Consider the following 15041-nt stretch of genomic DNA (forward strand, 5'->3'; position numbering starts at 1 on the left):
GGCTAGGTACTGAAAAACCTGAATTAATGGAGCGTTTCTGTGTCACTGTATTGATGTGCGTTCAGATTCCCCACCCCCCTTTAAAGTGCTCCGTGTGACCTTTAATATTGCCAGCATTTGCACAGACTGCTCTTCGCTTTTGCTTCCTGTGTTTCCGTGGGGCGAGAACTCTGGTTTGTTGGTTTGTTTTTAAAAATGGGGGTGGGTGGTTTTGCAGTTACTTTTAGTACTGTTGCTGTGAAAGGGGCAACTTTCTGGTTTGGGAAATTGAATCTTGGCTTTGTTTTGGATTTATTCCATGCCGTTGTAGCGAAATCTTGGAGTCACAGTCACAGCATTGAAAAGAGATGCAAAATCTCTGCTCCCTTAAAACCCCATAGCCTTCAAAACCCACTTGCGCAGGTGGTGATCTAGACATGTATTTACATCGCTCGAGGTTTCTGTATCTTCTATGTTGGTTGTGCAACATGGAGCAATTGCACCTTTGTACAAGGGGCTTGTGAGATCTGGTTTTATGGTCATAGCTTTTGAATTAATGAGCGGGGGAGGGAAGCATTTCCATGTCAACAAGGCCAGGCCTCTTATCACTAGACCTTAAAATTTATTTTCTTTTCTGCTTGGGCTGGAAGAAAGCTAAACATTGGAATTACAAAGTTGTTAAATTCCTGTTAACATTTGACAGTAAAGAGATAAAATACCCTGTGCGCCATAGAGCTGGGTGTTTTTGCTAGGATAATGCTTATTACAGTTTAATTTTAGACGCCTTTTTGCAGAGGCTTCAAGGAGTCAAAGTGTGTTAAGAAATTGGGAAGCAAATTGTCGAAGTATTTAGAGCCTGACATCATTTTCAGTTAACTGGAGATGTTAACCATCGTTAGGGTGTCCCAAATCTTAAAACACCATCCTGTGATATTGGGGTGGAGGTGTTTTATTTTTCCAGTGTATTTGAAATAAAGCTGCTGTTAAATTAATCAAATATATTCAAATTGGGCTGGGGCGGGGGGGGGGGGGGGAGAGAGAGGTGCTCTAACAATATTGTTAGAGGTTCCAAAGGGATGGAATATCCTTTGATATATGTGATTTGTACCCACTGCCTTTTGTGTTTTACAGCAAGCCCCACTGCCCCAATTACGGGGGGGGGGGGGGGAGAGTTCACTGTGCCACAATTTCCCCAGTGTAACTTAGAATAGTCTGAGGATTTCCTACAGCTCCGGAACCCGATGCTCTTTGGTTAGGCAGAAGCCATTTTACCTATTCCCATTTGTTGGAAAAATGAGAGAGTTCTTGGAAATGGGAGTTTGGGGGCGGGGTAGAGAGAAGCAGGCTTGCTTGTTTTTACGTTACCTGAGCTTAATTGGGGGGGGGGGAGGATAGTTGCATTTATTACAATCTGGAGAAAGTTGTTTTTCCCATTTTATTCCTAATGTTGGCCCTCTTTGATGCATAGGGAAGTTTAGCAGTGTGTAAGCAGAAATTCTTAGGATGCTATTGATCTGGGCTTCTAGTAGATCACTGTCCGCCTCCTCTCGTGGCTCTTGCACAGCCTCTTCTGCCTGCCTCCATCCCTCCCAGAGCCCCAGTGCTTGCCTCCAAGAGCCATTGATTCAGGAAGAGGAGTAGATTTTACAAAACAAGTGCATGTAAATGCAGATTCTGTGTCTTGAGTGCAGAACCTGGTGTGTGTCAACATGTGAAGTTTTCCTTTCTTGCATTTGTTGGGCTTTCAGTCTCGTCTTAAATGCATTTGTTGTTTCCCCATGTTTAACAGTTTTTAATGATCTTATGTGTACAGTCGTACCTTGGTTCTTGAACGGAATCCGTTCTGGAAGTTCGTTTGACTTCCGAAAACGTTCAAAAATCAAGGCGCGGCTTCCGATTGGCTGCAGGAGCTTCCTGCACTCAAGCGGAAGCTGCGTCGGATGTTGGGCTTCCGAAAAAGTTCGCAAACTGGAACACTTCCGAGTTTGCGGCGTTCGAGATCCAAGGTACGACTGTACATCGCTTTGAGATGGTGGTTTGGAAGGTGGTTAATAAATTGATAGTAACAGTCAATAATGGGGCTTGACCACAACATGGCTTATGTGGCACTGTTTAAACCCTAGTGAGGGGCTAAGAAGAAAACAGGGCTGGGGAGAAGGAAGTTTCCTGAACTGTTTTCCTTCTTGCCTAGGTCTCTTGGATACAGGATGGATGATCAGAAGCCACCTGGTGGGGACAAAGACTCTGACACACCAGGTAGGTGCCCCAGTTTGGCGTCTGTTGATGAGTAGTTTGCCTCCACAAGAGGTTCAGATTCTGTGGTCACGAGAGAGGAGAGATCTCCAGAGCTCTCCTCAGCTTTCAAGAACATGGCCTTCCAACCTACCCAAGTGACGCTGACAGAACACCCCCCACATACACTAAGTAAAAGAATGTGTTTTATCACACATCCCTCTCCTTCCTGTCTTTCCCCCTAACCTTACACAGTGGTACCTCAGTTCTTGAACGTCTCCGTTGACTAATATTTTGGTTTTCGAGTGCCGTAAACCTGGAAATAAATGCTTCGGTTTTCAAACACTTTTCGGAAGTCAGACATGACGTGCGGCTTCCGTTTTGAGTTTTCCGTATTGAGTTTTCCATTTTCGAACTTGAATGGTCTTCCAGAACAGATTACATTTGGAAACAGAGGTACGCCTGTACTGCATACAACGCCAATGTCTCACAACAAATGTAATTGATCTGTATAAAACACAACCTGAACAAAAGAGACAATGGAAATGTATTTGTAAACCATGAAAATCTTTAATAAAAATTACTTAATTTTTTAAAAAAGTCTTTATTCCAGCAAGCATTTTCACCAAAGCCTGGTTTTATAGTTTTCATCCAATTTTTATCTTTTCTGTCTTTTTATTTCTTGATAGATAAATTGTTTAAATGAATGAGAAAAGGTAAAGATAAAGGACCCCTGGGTGGTGCTGTGGTCTAAATCACTGAGCCTCTTGGGCTTGCCGATCAGAAGATCAGTGGTTCAAATCCCTGCAACAGAGTGAGCCCCCATTGCTCTGCCCCAGCTCCTGCCAACCTAGCAGTTTGAAAGCACACCAGTGCAAGTAGATAATTAGGTACCGCTGTGGCGAAAAGGTAAACGGCGTTTCCGTGCGCTCTGGTTTCCGTCGCGGTGTTCCATTGCACCAGAAGCGGTTTAGTCACGCTGGCCACATGACCCGGAAAGCTGTCTGTGGGCAAACGCCGCCTCCCTCAACCTGAAAGCGAGATGAGTGCCGCAACCCCATAGTCGCCTTTGACTGGAATTAACCGTCCAGGGGTCCTTTACCTTTTTACAAGAGAAAAGGCCAACTCAAATAATAAAAGAGTTTTTGTCAGAAACCAAGGATTAGCCATTTTCATATTTTTAAGGAAATGTAACACCAAAAAAAGAAGAAAAAGAATACAGCCTTCCAGAATTAAACACAACGGAGTGGTAGTTTTTCTTGCCTTTGCAGTCTAGGGAGGAACTGTGGGTGACAGAGAATATTGGGCTGCCATTGAACACAGGAGCAGTGTGCTGAGTTCCCTCTCCGATGTGCAGTTTTGCTGGCTGTGCGCCTTGACATCATGGCAGTGTGCGATAATCCCGCCTCTGTCGGCCATCATTGACTGCACTCTAGGGAGGCCACGAATCACCCCTTGTAACCACATCAGAACACATTGGAGTAGATGCTGTGCATGGGAGAACTCAACATGCGGCCGTCTTTTTGTGTGTGTGGCAAACCAATGTTTTCGTTTGTTTAGCAACTTGCAAATCTTGTTAACCTGAGAGATTGACGTTAAAATGACGGATGAGCGTCAGAGCGGAAGACCACCTACATTCTGCTCTCTCCCAAATAGAAATAAAACCAGCATCAACAGAAATATAAATATACGCGTTATGAAATAGTGTTGCCTTTTAAAGTACACGTCATCCATCTGTATCTGTGTAGGCTTGGTAAAGCAAATAAAAAATCAGCAGGAGCCTTAAAAACAGTAGAGTCAATGTGCCTGCCTAATCTCAATCAGCAGGGAATTCCAGAGTGAGGAAATATGAAATATTGCCTTTGTGCAAGTATGGAAGAAACATTACGTGGCATTTTGCAAAAGTGCCAGCTCTGCAGGTTGAAGCTGTCAGGTGAACATATTATGGTAAACTGGTCCTGAGTTGGGTCTCATTTCTGTCAGCGGTATCAGTATTGGTGTCAAACTTTTATTTTAGTCACAGACCAGCGTAAAATAAAACATACAGATAAACTGAACACGTAAGACTTAAAACAGGCAAGGGATAAAAACTAGTAGCTGAAAGGTGGTTATATCTAAAGGTAAAGAGACCTCTGACCATTAGGTCCAGTCGTGGCCGACTCTGGGGTTGCAGTGCTCATCTCACTTTATTGGCCGAGGGAGCCGGCGTACATCTTCCGGGTCATGTGGCCAGCATGACTAAGCCGCTTCTGGCGAATCAGAGCAGCGCATGGAAATGCCGTTGACCTTCCCGCCAGAGCAGTACCTATTTATCTACTTGCACTTTGATGTGCTTTCAAACTGCTAGGTTGGCAGGAGCAGGGACTGAGCAACGGGAGCTCACTCCGTTGCAGGGATTCGAACTGCCAACCTTCTGATCGGCAAGTCCTAGGCTCTGTGGTTTAACCCACAGCACCACCCGCATCCCATTGTATCATACATAACTTAAAAAGATAGAAACAAGGACAAACGGTTAAAAGCGACTTTAAAGGAGGGAGCATGAAGGAGCACGGGTCTTGCATTTTGGGCCTACCATCCTTCGACGAATATCCATAATAGCAGCACAAAATCTAGTAACTGAGTATGTAACATCTGGGTTTTCATCTTGAAGTAGCAGGGAGGCATTAAGTTCTTCTGTGCGACCTGGAAATTTATGTTAGTGTAGGCAAGATGAACTTAGCTCGTATATCTGTGTGGTACTGGCAGTGAAAAAAGGCATGTTCCATCTCTTCTCGGCCTTTTGGCTAAGATCAAGCGTAGCATCTATTCCTGTCAGCAGTTGTGCTTGATAATGCATATATTCCCCCCTAGACACGTGAAGGTCTGTGGTGGGGTGGGGCAGGACCCAGAAAAATGTGGAGGGAGGGGAGATTTCCTTCTCCCCCAAATCATTTCCCCCCTCGGGCCTTCATCTCTCGTATCACTCCTGTGTGAAGTCCTCAGTTTGGGCAGGGAAAGTGACACGAGCGATGCACTTCCTACCCGGTTGCCCGGCTTTTTACAAAATACCCTCTTTCAGCAGCAGATGGAATTGTGTCCTTGGAGGAGCAGGGCAGCGTGGAAGCTGATCCCTTGAAGCCACCAGAAGAAGGCCCTGCAAAAGTGGCATTGGAAGAAGTGGAAGCGAAAGCAGTGCCACCCCCGACCTGCAGGTGGGAGACCTTCGGCGGTGTTCCCCCCCCCCTTCCTTCACTTGGAGCTCTTTTCTTCTGAATGGGGAGGCTCTCGAGGGTTCACGGTTAACAAACCGTAGTAGGAGAATCCGGGGAAGAATTTGAAGGGGAATCGGGAGCCTTTGCTTGGCATCGGATGGGCACAGAGCATAGCTGTCAACCGTCCCTTATTTGGCGGGAAAGTCCCTTATCCCAGCGCCGTGTCCCGCTGCTGTCCCTTATTGATGATGTCCCTTAAATTTCCCTGGAAGCAGCTCCTCTCCTTCCCTCCCTGCTGGCCAGGGAGGAGGGAGGCTCCAACTGTGTTGCTTGGCTGCCTTGCTCACCCAATAAGGAGTCTAAGAACGACTGGGGGGTGGAGCTTGCATGCCTTGTGCCGATCAAATCGGCCGTGTTGCCTGGGGACTTGCCTTTGCTCAGCGCTTCCCAGCAGAGAGGTGACGGTGATTTTCCTTGCTGCATCCCCTTTGCCGGGTTGCTGCGCTGTGGGAACCACTGCTTGAGGCTTCGTTTGGCTGTTGGCTGGGCTTTCTGCCTTTGGTTCGGAGGGGCTCAGAAGTCGAACATACTTGTGCTGGGAAAATCCCTTATTTTGGCTGCTGAGCCCTTATTTTCGAGGCTGCTGGTCCCTTATTTTCAAATCTGTAAGTTGACAGCTATGGTACAGATAGTCCATCATGGATGCCCAAATGGGACTGGAGGACAAGAAGGCCTGGATCCTGCATGCTTCCAGATCAAAGTGGCCCCTTGTGATATTTTGGGTGGGAGCACCCTTGCGGGTTGGAAGGGGGCAGATTTTCCTTGCAACGGTGAGCACATTCTCATCTCCTCCTTCCTCCCACCCTCCCAGCTCCCCACCCAAGCGCTGCGCATTCTGCAACTGCAGCAAGTGGAGCCTTCACGGGCAGCGAGAGCTGTTGCGCTTTGATCCGGCGCCTGGCTGGGCGGATGAGCTTTCGGAGCCGCAGGAAGGGAAGCAGCCTGGCTCGGCAGAGGCTGGAGGCGACGACCTGACCCTGATTGGCTTTGCGGATGGTGTGGCAGTGCGAGAGGTGTTTGAGCCAACAGGTGAGCCCAGGAGGTGCTGAGGAACCTGGGCCTAGCCTGGCACCCCTCCACCTTACCCCAGCGCCATTATGCCCTTGACAAAGCTCCCTTTCCTGATGTCTCTGTGCAGCCTAGAAATCTTATTTTTATATAAAGAAAATCTTTATTAATTTTCACATAGACAAATATACATTACATATAATACAAAAGACGATACAAATGAATAAAAACAATAAAGTAAAAAAAGAAAAACATAATCAAACACAGTGTATTACGCTTAAATAACAAATTAAAATATGTAACTTCCAATAATTCTCATTATACTAATGTTATCTGTATTCCTTGCACAGATTCATATTATTTTATTTTGTATATAGATATATAATCCACTATTACGTTTTGAATAATTCTTGGTTATCGGTATCACTCTATTTCTGCAAGTATCTTATTGTTCATACAGTACATTTTCAAGTATTCTTTATATAATTTCTATTCCCTAAATACCTTTTGGTTTGACATTCCTCTTAAGTTTCCCAGTCAATTTTGCTAGTTGCAGGTATTCTATCATAAGAATTTGCCACTCTGTGATCGTTGGTAAGGTTTCGTTTTTCCAATTTCTTGCCACTATTATTCTGGCTGCTGTAACTGCGTACATAAACAATGGTCTTATATATTTTTTTATTTCCATTGGTAGTATTCCTAATAGAAAAATTTCTGGTTTTTTTAGAAATGTAAATTTGAATACATTTTTAAATTCACTGTAAATGTTGTTCCAAAATTCATGGATATCTTAAAAGCTGGTTGGCTTCTGATTTAGCAATACATCCCTCTTTCTTTTTTATCAGGTTAGAGTAAATCGGGAGGGTTAGGGTTTGCAGACTCGAATCTTTTGTTTTTCTTTTTGTACTGATGTGGTAAGAATTTACTTCTGCAGCACCGTGTTCTTTACCCCGGTGAGGGAACGCACCACAGAACCAAGGAAATAAAATGGGTCCAGCACCTGGGAGGGACTGCGTGTTTATTAAAGCTGTTGCAATAGGACAGCCTTGCCAACCAGCTGTTCATGAATGCTTGCACACAAATGCATGCACACGCAGAAACACAAACCGGGTACCTTGCCAACCCGAGATGCCATGCATTTATTAAAGCTATTGCAGTAGGACAGCCTTGCCAACCTGAGATGCACACATGCACACAGATACACAAAACCAGGGACCTAGTAGCGACTTGAGAGCATACACTTGGACTTAAAGAGCAGATTAACTCCTGGAGCTAAGCACACATGCTTAGATGTTAGATATAGCTGCCGAGACCATATAGGACCAGTCCTGAAACTCCTACATTGGCTCCCAGTACGTTTCCGGGCACAATTCAAAGTGTTGGTGCTGACCTTTAAAGCTCTAAATGTCCACAGCCCAGTATACCTGAAGGAGCATCTCCACCCCCATCATTCAGCCTGGACACTGAGTTCCAGCTCTGAGGGCCTTCTGGCGGTTCCCTCCCTGCGAGAAGTGAGGTGGCAGAGGGCCTTCTCTGTAGTGGTGCCCACCCTGTGGAACACCCTCCCATCAGATGTCCAGAAAATAAACAACTATCTGACTTCTAGAAGACATCTGAATGCAGCCCTGTTTAGGGGTGTTTTTAAGGATTGATGTTCTGTTGAGTTTTTAATATTCTGTTGGGAGCCACTCAGAGTGTCTGGGGAAACCCAGCCAGACGGGCGGGAAACAAACAAACAAATACCATTACTACTACTATACTATTATTACTACTACTACTACTATTACAGTATTGGCCCGAATATAATCCACACCTGAATATAAGCCGCACCTTTCAAATTCAAGGGGGCGGGGAGAAAAAAAGACAATACCCGAATATAAACCACTCACGTAAAAATTCCACAGGCAGTCATACCTGTTCTGTTTCAGCAGCGATATCGTAAAAGCCAATTTTTGTAAGGTCGCAAATTTAAGCTGCACTTTAACTTTTCATGGTCGGAATTTTTTGGGGGAAATGAGGCTTATATTCAAGCCAATACGGTGTTGTTGTTATTATTCCTAATTCCCCAGGCTCCTGAGTGTGTGCCTGTGATGAGATTTGCTTTGCTGCCCTGTTGACTGTTTTCCTCTTCCTGTTTATGCAGGTCACTTCTGGGCTCATCACTGGTGCGTGGTGTGGTCGGCCGGAGACTTGCGTTCGGAAGGGTCATGGTTGAGCCTCGTGAACAAAGCTGTCATCTCAGGGATTGCACAGGTTTGTCGGGGCTCAGCTGTATTGGGAGGGCTAGCTCTTGTGTGGGGTGGGCCAGGAATATATGGGGTGCGCTAGGACAGTCCTCCCAGAGCAACGTCCTAGGCAAAGCTCTAGGAACCGCTTTCCTCACGGAGCACAGAATACACCCTTAAGAGATACTATAATCCTCTGAAGGGATGCGGGTGGTGCTGTGGTCTAAACCGCTGAGCCTCTTGGGCTTGCCAATCAGAAGGTCAGCGGTTTGAATCCCTGTGATGGGGTGAGCTCCTTTCCCAGCTCCTGCCAACCTAGCAGTTCAAAAGCAGACCAGTGCAAGTAGATAAATAGGTACCACTGTGGCAGGAAGATAAATTGTGTTTCTGTGTGCTCTGGCTTCCATCACAGTGTCCTGTTGCACCAGAAGCAGTTTAGTCATGCTGGCCACATGACCCAGAAAGCTGTCTGTGGACAAACACTGGCTCCCTCGGCCTGAAAGCGAGATGAATGCCGCAACCCCATATTCGCCTTTAACTGGACTTAACTGTCCAGGGATCCTTTACCTTTACCTACCTTATAATCTTACATTGCAGGGGATTGGACTGGATGACCCTCAGGGTCCCTTCCAACTCTGCAATTCTATGATTCTTTTGAAATACATTTCCTCACCCTCAAGTTACATCCTGATGCAGTCCTTAAATATGTTGGGAATTAGTAACCTGTGGGGTTTCCCCTCCCGTGGTCTGGGGAAAGGACCAGAGACAAATTCTTCGTGCCCTAATTCCTGCTGCAGCAGATCCTGTTGAAGGAGCAGAATAGCACCCTGGTCATAAGAAACGGCTGCCACATGCCTGGAATTTCTTGGACGTAGCCAGGATTCGGTTGTCATAAACAGTGTCCGGGCAGAAATGGCTGAGATGTACAGGAAAATCCAGATGTATGGCAACCCATGTCGGGAGTGTCGATTTTGGTGAATTTCCTTAAAAATAGCTCCAAAAGTACATTAAAAAAAAGAGATTTTTGCAGAAAAAGCTCAACATCTTTTTTGTCAGGGTTTTTACTTTTTGAAATATGACAACCCTAGCATAAGAGAAGTTAAACTGTAATAGCCATATTTGCTAGAATGGTTGCGACTTGAGAGTGAATACAGTGGTACCTCGGGTTACATACACTTCAGGTTACAGACTCTGCTAACCCAGAAATAGTGCCTCGGGTTAAGAACTTTGCTTCAGGATGAGAACAGAAATCGTGCTCCTGCGGCGTGGCAGCAGTGGGAGGCCCCATTAACTAAAGTGGTGCTTCAGGTTAAGAACAGTTTCAGGTTAAGAACGGACCTCCGGAATGAATTAAGTTCTTAACCCAAGGTACCACTGTACTGGAATCCAGTGATTAAAACGCAAAGTTTCATTCAACATGTAGCTACCAAGTGGACACTCCTCAACCCTCAAGTATACTTTCGCGTGAGGACCAGAGAATTGCACAAAGCCTCTCACCCCTTTTCACCCTCTGACCAACGGAGCACAAACATGCCAAACCTTCCTCCTTTTTTCCTCCCGGAAAACACTCCTGAAACCCGGCTGTGTTGCATTGCATTCACACTAGGTTGGCGAATCCAATTTTCTCCCAGTTTGTGGCTTTCGTTTCATTAGCAGAAGCTTGAGATTTTTTTGTTTTTAAGTGTTATTCCCCAAAGCCCTTGCCGGTCCCTTTTTTTTTTTTTTTTTTGCAGTGACTGAGGACCTGGAAGGGAAGCTCTGGGAACAATAAAGAGCTCAGGAATGCTTTCAGGATAATTAGGCTGTGTGTATACAGCCGGGATCCACTTTGTTTGTTTTTTTACTAGAACCCCCAAGACCCACCAGACCCAAGCCTGGTACAAAAGGCATGTACTTAGAATTAAAGAGGATGAGCCTAGGGATTTGGTTATAGTAGCAGAACTGAAGGAAGCTTTCTGTTCTCCTGAGTATTCCCACCTTTCTCCATTTCATCAGTATAATTAAATGTGGGTGGTATTTTGTTATTAAACGAGTTGAAAATCCTTGCCGGCCTACTGGAAATCAACCAGAGATCTGCCATTAGATCCCTTTCCACTTCCTGTCCACCCCTGGTCTACAGCCTCTTTAGGTTTGCCTTGGACCAGGCTAGAGATCTGACAGCTGGACAAGAAGTTTGTGTTTAAATGAGTTGATGCGACTGGGTACCAGCCCTGCACAAAAGTGAATTCCAGGTTTGGAAACTGCTGTGCAGCGCAGGTGAAGGTCGGGTGGGTGCTCAGAAGCGTCCATGTCCCACAGGCAATTTGCCAGAGTGAATTAAGCAGGTCTCTCGATCTTAAGGGACGCGGGTGGCGCTGTGGGTTAAACCACAGAGCCTAGGACTTGCCGATCAGAAGGTTGGCGGTTCGAATCCCCATGACGGGGTGAGCTCCCGTTGCTCGGTCCCTGCTCCTGCCAACCTAGCAGTTCGAAAGCACGTCAAAGTTCAAGTAAATAAAGAGGTACCACTCCGGTGGGAAGGCAAACGGCGTTTCCGTGCGCTACTCTGGTTTGCCAGAAGCGGCTTAGTCATGCTGGCACATGACCCAGAAGCTGTATGCCGGCTCCCTCGGCCAATAAAGCGAGATGAGCGCCGCAACCCCAGAGTCGGTCACGACTGGACCTAATGGTCAGGGGTCCCTTTACCCTTTACCTTTACCTCGATCTTAAAGGTGGCTGTTCCTCAGCCGTAGTCTGAACAATGAATGGTTCCTGTCTTTGGTGGCAGCTGTATCTCAGCTCTAGTTGTTCTGACCTATCTAAGACTCCCATTCTCTGCAGGAAGAGAAGTTCTCCCCACCCCCTCTTTCTGAACCTGTGTTTATTTTATATCCTTTATCAGAAAATAAAAAAGTACAAACATATAAGTGCGTAGAGTGAGATGAGATGCAGAGAAGAAGAAACAAGAATTAGTACCCATGTAGAAAACAAAACAACAACACACACACAAAAAAAGGATATGGCCTCACTTTCAATTTGAACTTAGCCTGATCTTTTATTCCCCTTCCTTCCCTCCCCCTCCCCTTTTTATGAAGATTACCCGCTCTGGATCCCACAGCTAATTCTCCCTTGGTCTCCCCGCTGGCCCAAATAGGACTAATTTAGCCAGCTAGCCCTGGTGATCCTCTAATGTTCATTGGATGGATTTCCCCCCTAAATTGATTTTTGAATTCTGAATTTATTGTTATTCACATTTTATACTGTATTTTATGCTGTTTTTTGTTGCATCAATTAAGTGTTTTTAATTTGTTGTTAGGCGCCCTGAGCCTGGTTTTCTGGGCGTGGCATAAATAAAAATTTATTTAATTATTATATTTATTACAAAAGGGGGGAAGGGATGTTATTGTAGTTAACCAGGCCTTGTTACGGTATTTATGAAAAATAAGCCTCTTTTTGAACCTGCGTCGTCGTCTTCTTCTTCCTTCCAGAAATGTGAACACTGTAAGAGACGGGGTGCTACCATTCCGTGCCATGCAGAGGGGTGCCAGCGCCACTATCACTTCCCCTGCGCGGCGACTAGTGGCTGCTTCCAGTCTATGAAGAGCTTGAAGCTCCTCTGTCCTGAGCACCTGGACCAGGCAGTACAGATGGGTAAGTGTTGGCAGAAGCGTTTTTTTGTTTTTGCTTTTTAAAATGCTTTATTGAAATTAGAGAAAAGTAACATTTAACAAAATTACCCATAGAAAAAAATTTAAAAAATTAGTGTTTGTTACATTGTATCATGTTCTTCTTAAGATTCCAATGACTTCCAGTCAGTTTTTCCCCTTCCTCCCTCCCCTGTAACCCCTCCCCTCCAAAATTGTTCTCTCTTCAAATCTTTAATCATGTGCACAGATTATTCATTCTAATTTGGACGCTTGGGTTGGCTTCCCCCTGTGCTATCTAATTCCTATAACTTGACCATTTATTCAAAAAAAAAAATGACATTTGTTTTCCCATGTATCTTCCGTCATTACCTGTTCAAATATATCAGATTGTATATATTCCAAAACATAGTCATTCCGTTTTTTCATTGTCCATTTATCCTTTTCTTTCCATCCTGATGCAATAATGAGCATACCAGCTAAGATCATCATTTTATACCAATCTTGCTCTTTTCTTTCTATTTAACCATTCTCCAGTATTCCTGAGATAAGCATTTCTCTATTGACTTCGATCTCAACCTGAAATACATTGGAAATAACCTTTATAATCTTTTGCCAATATTCCTTTACACAAATACACTCCCACCACATAGGTGCATATTCCCCTAACTCTTGACCGCACTTAAACAGAAGTGATCTTCAGTAGGTAGAGCAGCTGGGACCTGGAGCCTGGGGTTCTGAGCCGTTATTTCTGGATTTGCAGGGTCAAGAAAAGGGAGGCCCCTGTGTGTGTGTATATGTGTGTGTGTGTGTGTGTGTGTGTGTTTCTCAAACTTAGCTTTCTCTCCAGCTCTCGTTGGACAACAACTCCCATCATCCCTAGCTGCAGCGAGGCTCCTCACGGGGTCTCTGCCATGGGAGCATATTCACCCAGTGTTTTTCCAGCTGCACTAGCTCTCAGTGGAGTCCAGGGTCAGATTTAAGGTGCTGGTTTTGACCTTCAAGGCCCTTCCCGGCCTAGGACCCTCGTACCTATGGGACCGCCTCTCCCGGTATGCCCCACGGAGAGCCTCAAGGTCCATAAATAGCAACACCCTAGTGGTCCCGGGCCCTAAGGAAGTTAGATTAGCCTCAACCAGAGCCAGGGCCTTTTCAACACTGGCTCCGGCCTGGTGGAACGCTCTGCCTCATGAGACCAGGGCCCTGCAGGATCTGATTTCTTTCCGCAGGGCCTGTAAGACAGAGTTGTTCCGCCTGGCCTTTGGCTTGGAGCCAATTTGATTCCCTCCCCCTCTTTCTTTTTTCTTTTCTTTTCTCCTCCTGTGATGAGGCTGCATTTTAATATTTTATTGTTTCAATATTTTAATGTTGTATTTTAATATTGTTTTTAAGTTGTATTCATTCAACTTGTTTTTATTTTTGCTTGTTAGCCGTCCTGAGCCCGGCCTTGGCTGGGGAGGGCAGGGTATAAATAAAACTTATTATTATTATTATTATTATTATTATTATTATTAGCTAACAGGTCAGGGATGATGGGAGTTGTAGTCTAACAACTGAGACCTAAATTTGAGAAAAACAGTGTTGTTTGTGTTTGCTGCTGCTGGACTCTGGGCCAATGGGGGGATGGTTTGGTGGATTTCGTCCCAGAGTACCCTTCTTCCCTCCTTACAGAGGACTCTCGCTGCATGGTGTGTGACGCCCCCGGGGAGTTGCGCGACCTACTCTTCTGCACTAGCTGTGGCCTGCACTACCACGGCGCCTGCTTGGAGATCACGGTGACGCCACGCAAGCGCTCGGGCTGGCAATGTCATGAATGCAAAGTTTGCCAAACCTGCAGGTGAGTGTGAAAAAGCCCCTCGGAGGCGGGGATGGGAGGCGGGACCCCCGTTGAACACCCCAGAAAGGCCTGTTGCCAGGGATGCCTCGATTCACTGGTCGCCTGTGGCGTCTCTCCTTTGCAGGCTGTCTGGGGAGGATAGTAGGATGCTCGTGTGTGAAGCTTGCGAGAAATGCTACCACACCTATTGCTTGAAGCCAGCCATCGAGAGCCTTCCCACTGACTCCTGGAAGTGCAAAGTAAGTCCCTGCCCACGAGTCTGAGCTGAAAAACTTAAAACTCAGTGTTGAGGTAACCCAAGTTGCCCTTTGCAAAAAGAGAGTGAGTTCTGTAATCTCTTCAGTATTAAGGGAATGGGCACATACAGTGGTACCTCGGGTTACATACGCTTCAGGTTACAGACTCCGCTAACCCAAAAATAGTACCTCAGGTTAAGAACTTTGCTTCAGGATGAGAACAGAAATTGTGTTCTGGCGGCGCGGCGGCAGCAGGAGGCCCCATTAGCTAAAGTGGTGCTTCAGGTTAAGAACAGTTTCAGGTTAAGAACGGACCTCCGGAACAAATTAAGTACTTAACCCGAGGTACCACTGTACCAAGGTACCACTGTATTCTGGAAGAAGTCGAATGCCAGCCTTGGGCATTTCTTTCCCCATTTCTTCTTCTGTGTTCCTCTCTAGTTATGGCAGCCACAATTCAACATTAGCCTTCAGAGAACTAAACAAAACCTTGGTGATTTTCTCTGAACCAACCTAATATTTTTTATACCGCTGTGACCAGGTCCAGGGCCTCTTAGTTTCTATGAATTGTTAGCATTCAACACATACAAACAAAACAAAAACAATTGCTAACAGTACAACCCTATGTAGATTTGCTCAGATACAAGTCC

The 15041-nt window shown here is 45.6% G+C and overlaps 1 protein-coding gene across 13 annotated transcripts in view; it reads left to right on the forward strand.

Moving 5' to 3' along the window:
* Positions 1–15041, forward strand: part of KMT2D (lysine methyltransferase 2D) — a 107152-nt gene that overhangs the window by 15861 nt on the left and 76250 nt on the right. For 8 of the 13 annotated variants that reach the window (XM_079965291.1, XM_079965292.1, XM_079965284.1 and 5 more), the window contains 7 exons: positions 2171–2235; positions 5270–5402; positions 6274–6491; positions 8614–8723; positions 12163–12325; positions 13990–14155; positions 14280–14394. In XM_079965291.1, coding sequence (XP_079821417.1) covers positions 2187–2235; positions 5270–5402; positions 6274–6491; positions 8614–8723; positions 12163–12325; positions 13990–14155; positions 14280–14394 — 954 coding nt within the window. In that variant the 5' untranslated portion in view covers positions 2171–2186. The remainder of the gene's footprint in view (positions 1–2170; positions 2236–5269; positions 5403–6273; positions 6492–8613; positions 8724–12162; positions 12326–13989; positions 14156–14279; positions 14395–15041) is intronic. The other 5 variants (XM_079965296.1, XM_079965295.1, XM_079965285.1 and 2 more) reach the window with 1 other exon arrangement.

This window comes from Podarcis cretensis, assembly GCF_951804945.1.
Source record: "Podarcis cretensis genome assembly, chromosome: 2".
Lineage (NCBI taxonomy): Eukaryota > Metazoa > Chordata > Lepidosauria > Squamata > Lacertidae > Podarcis > Podarcis cretensis.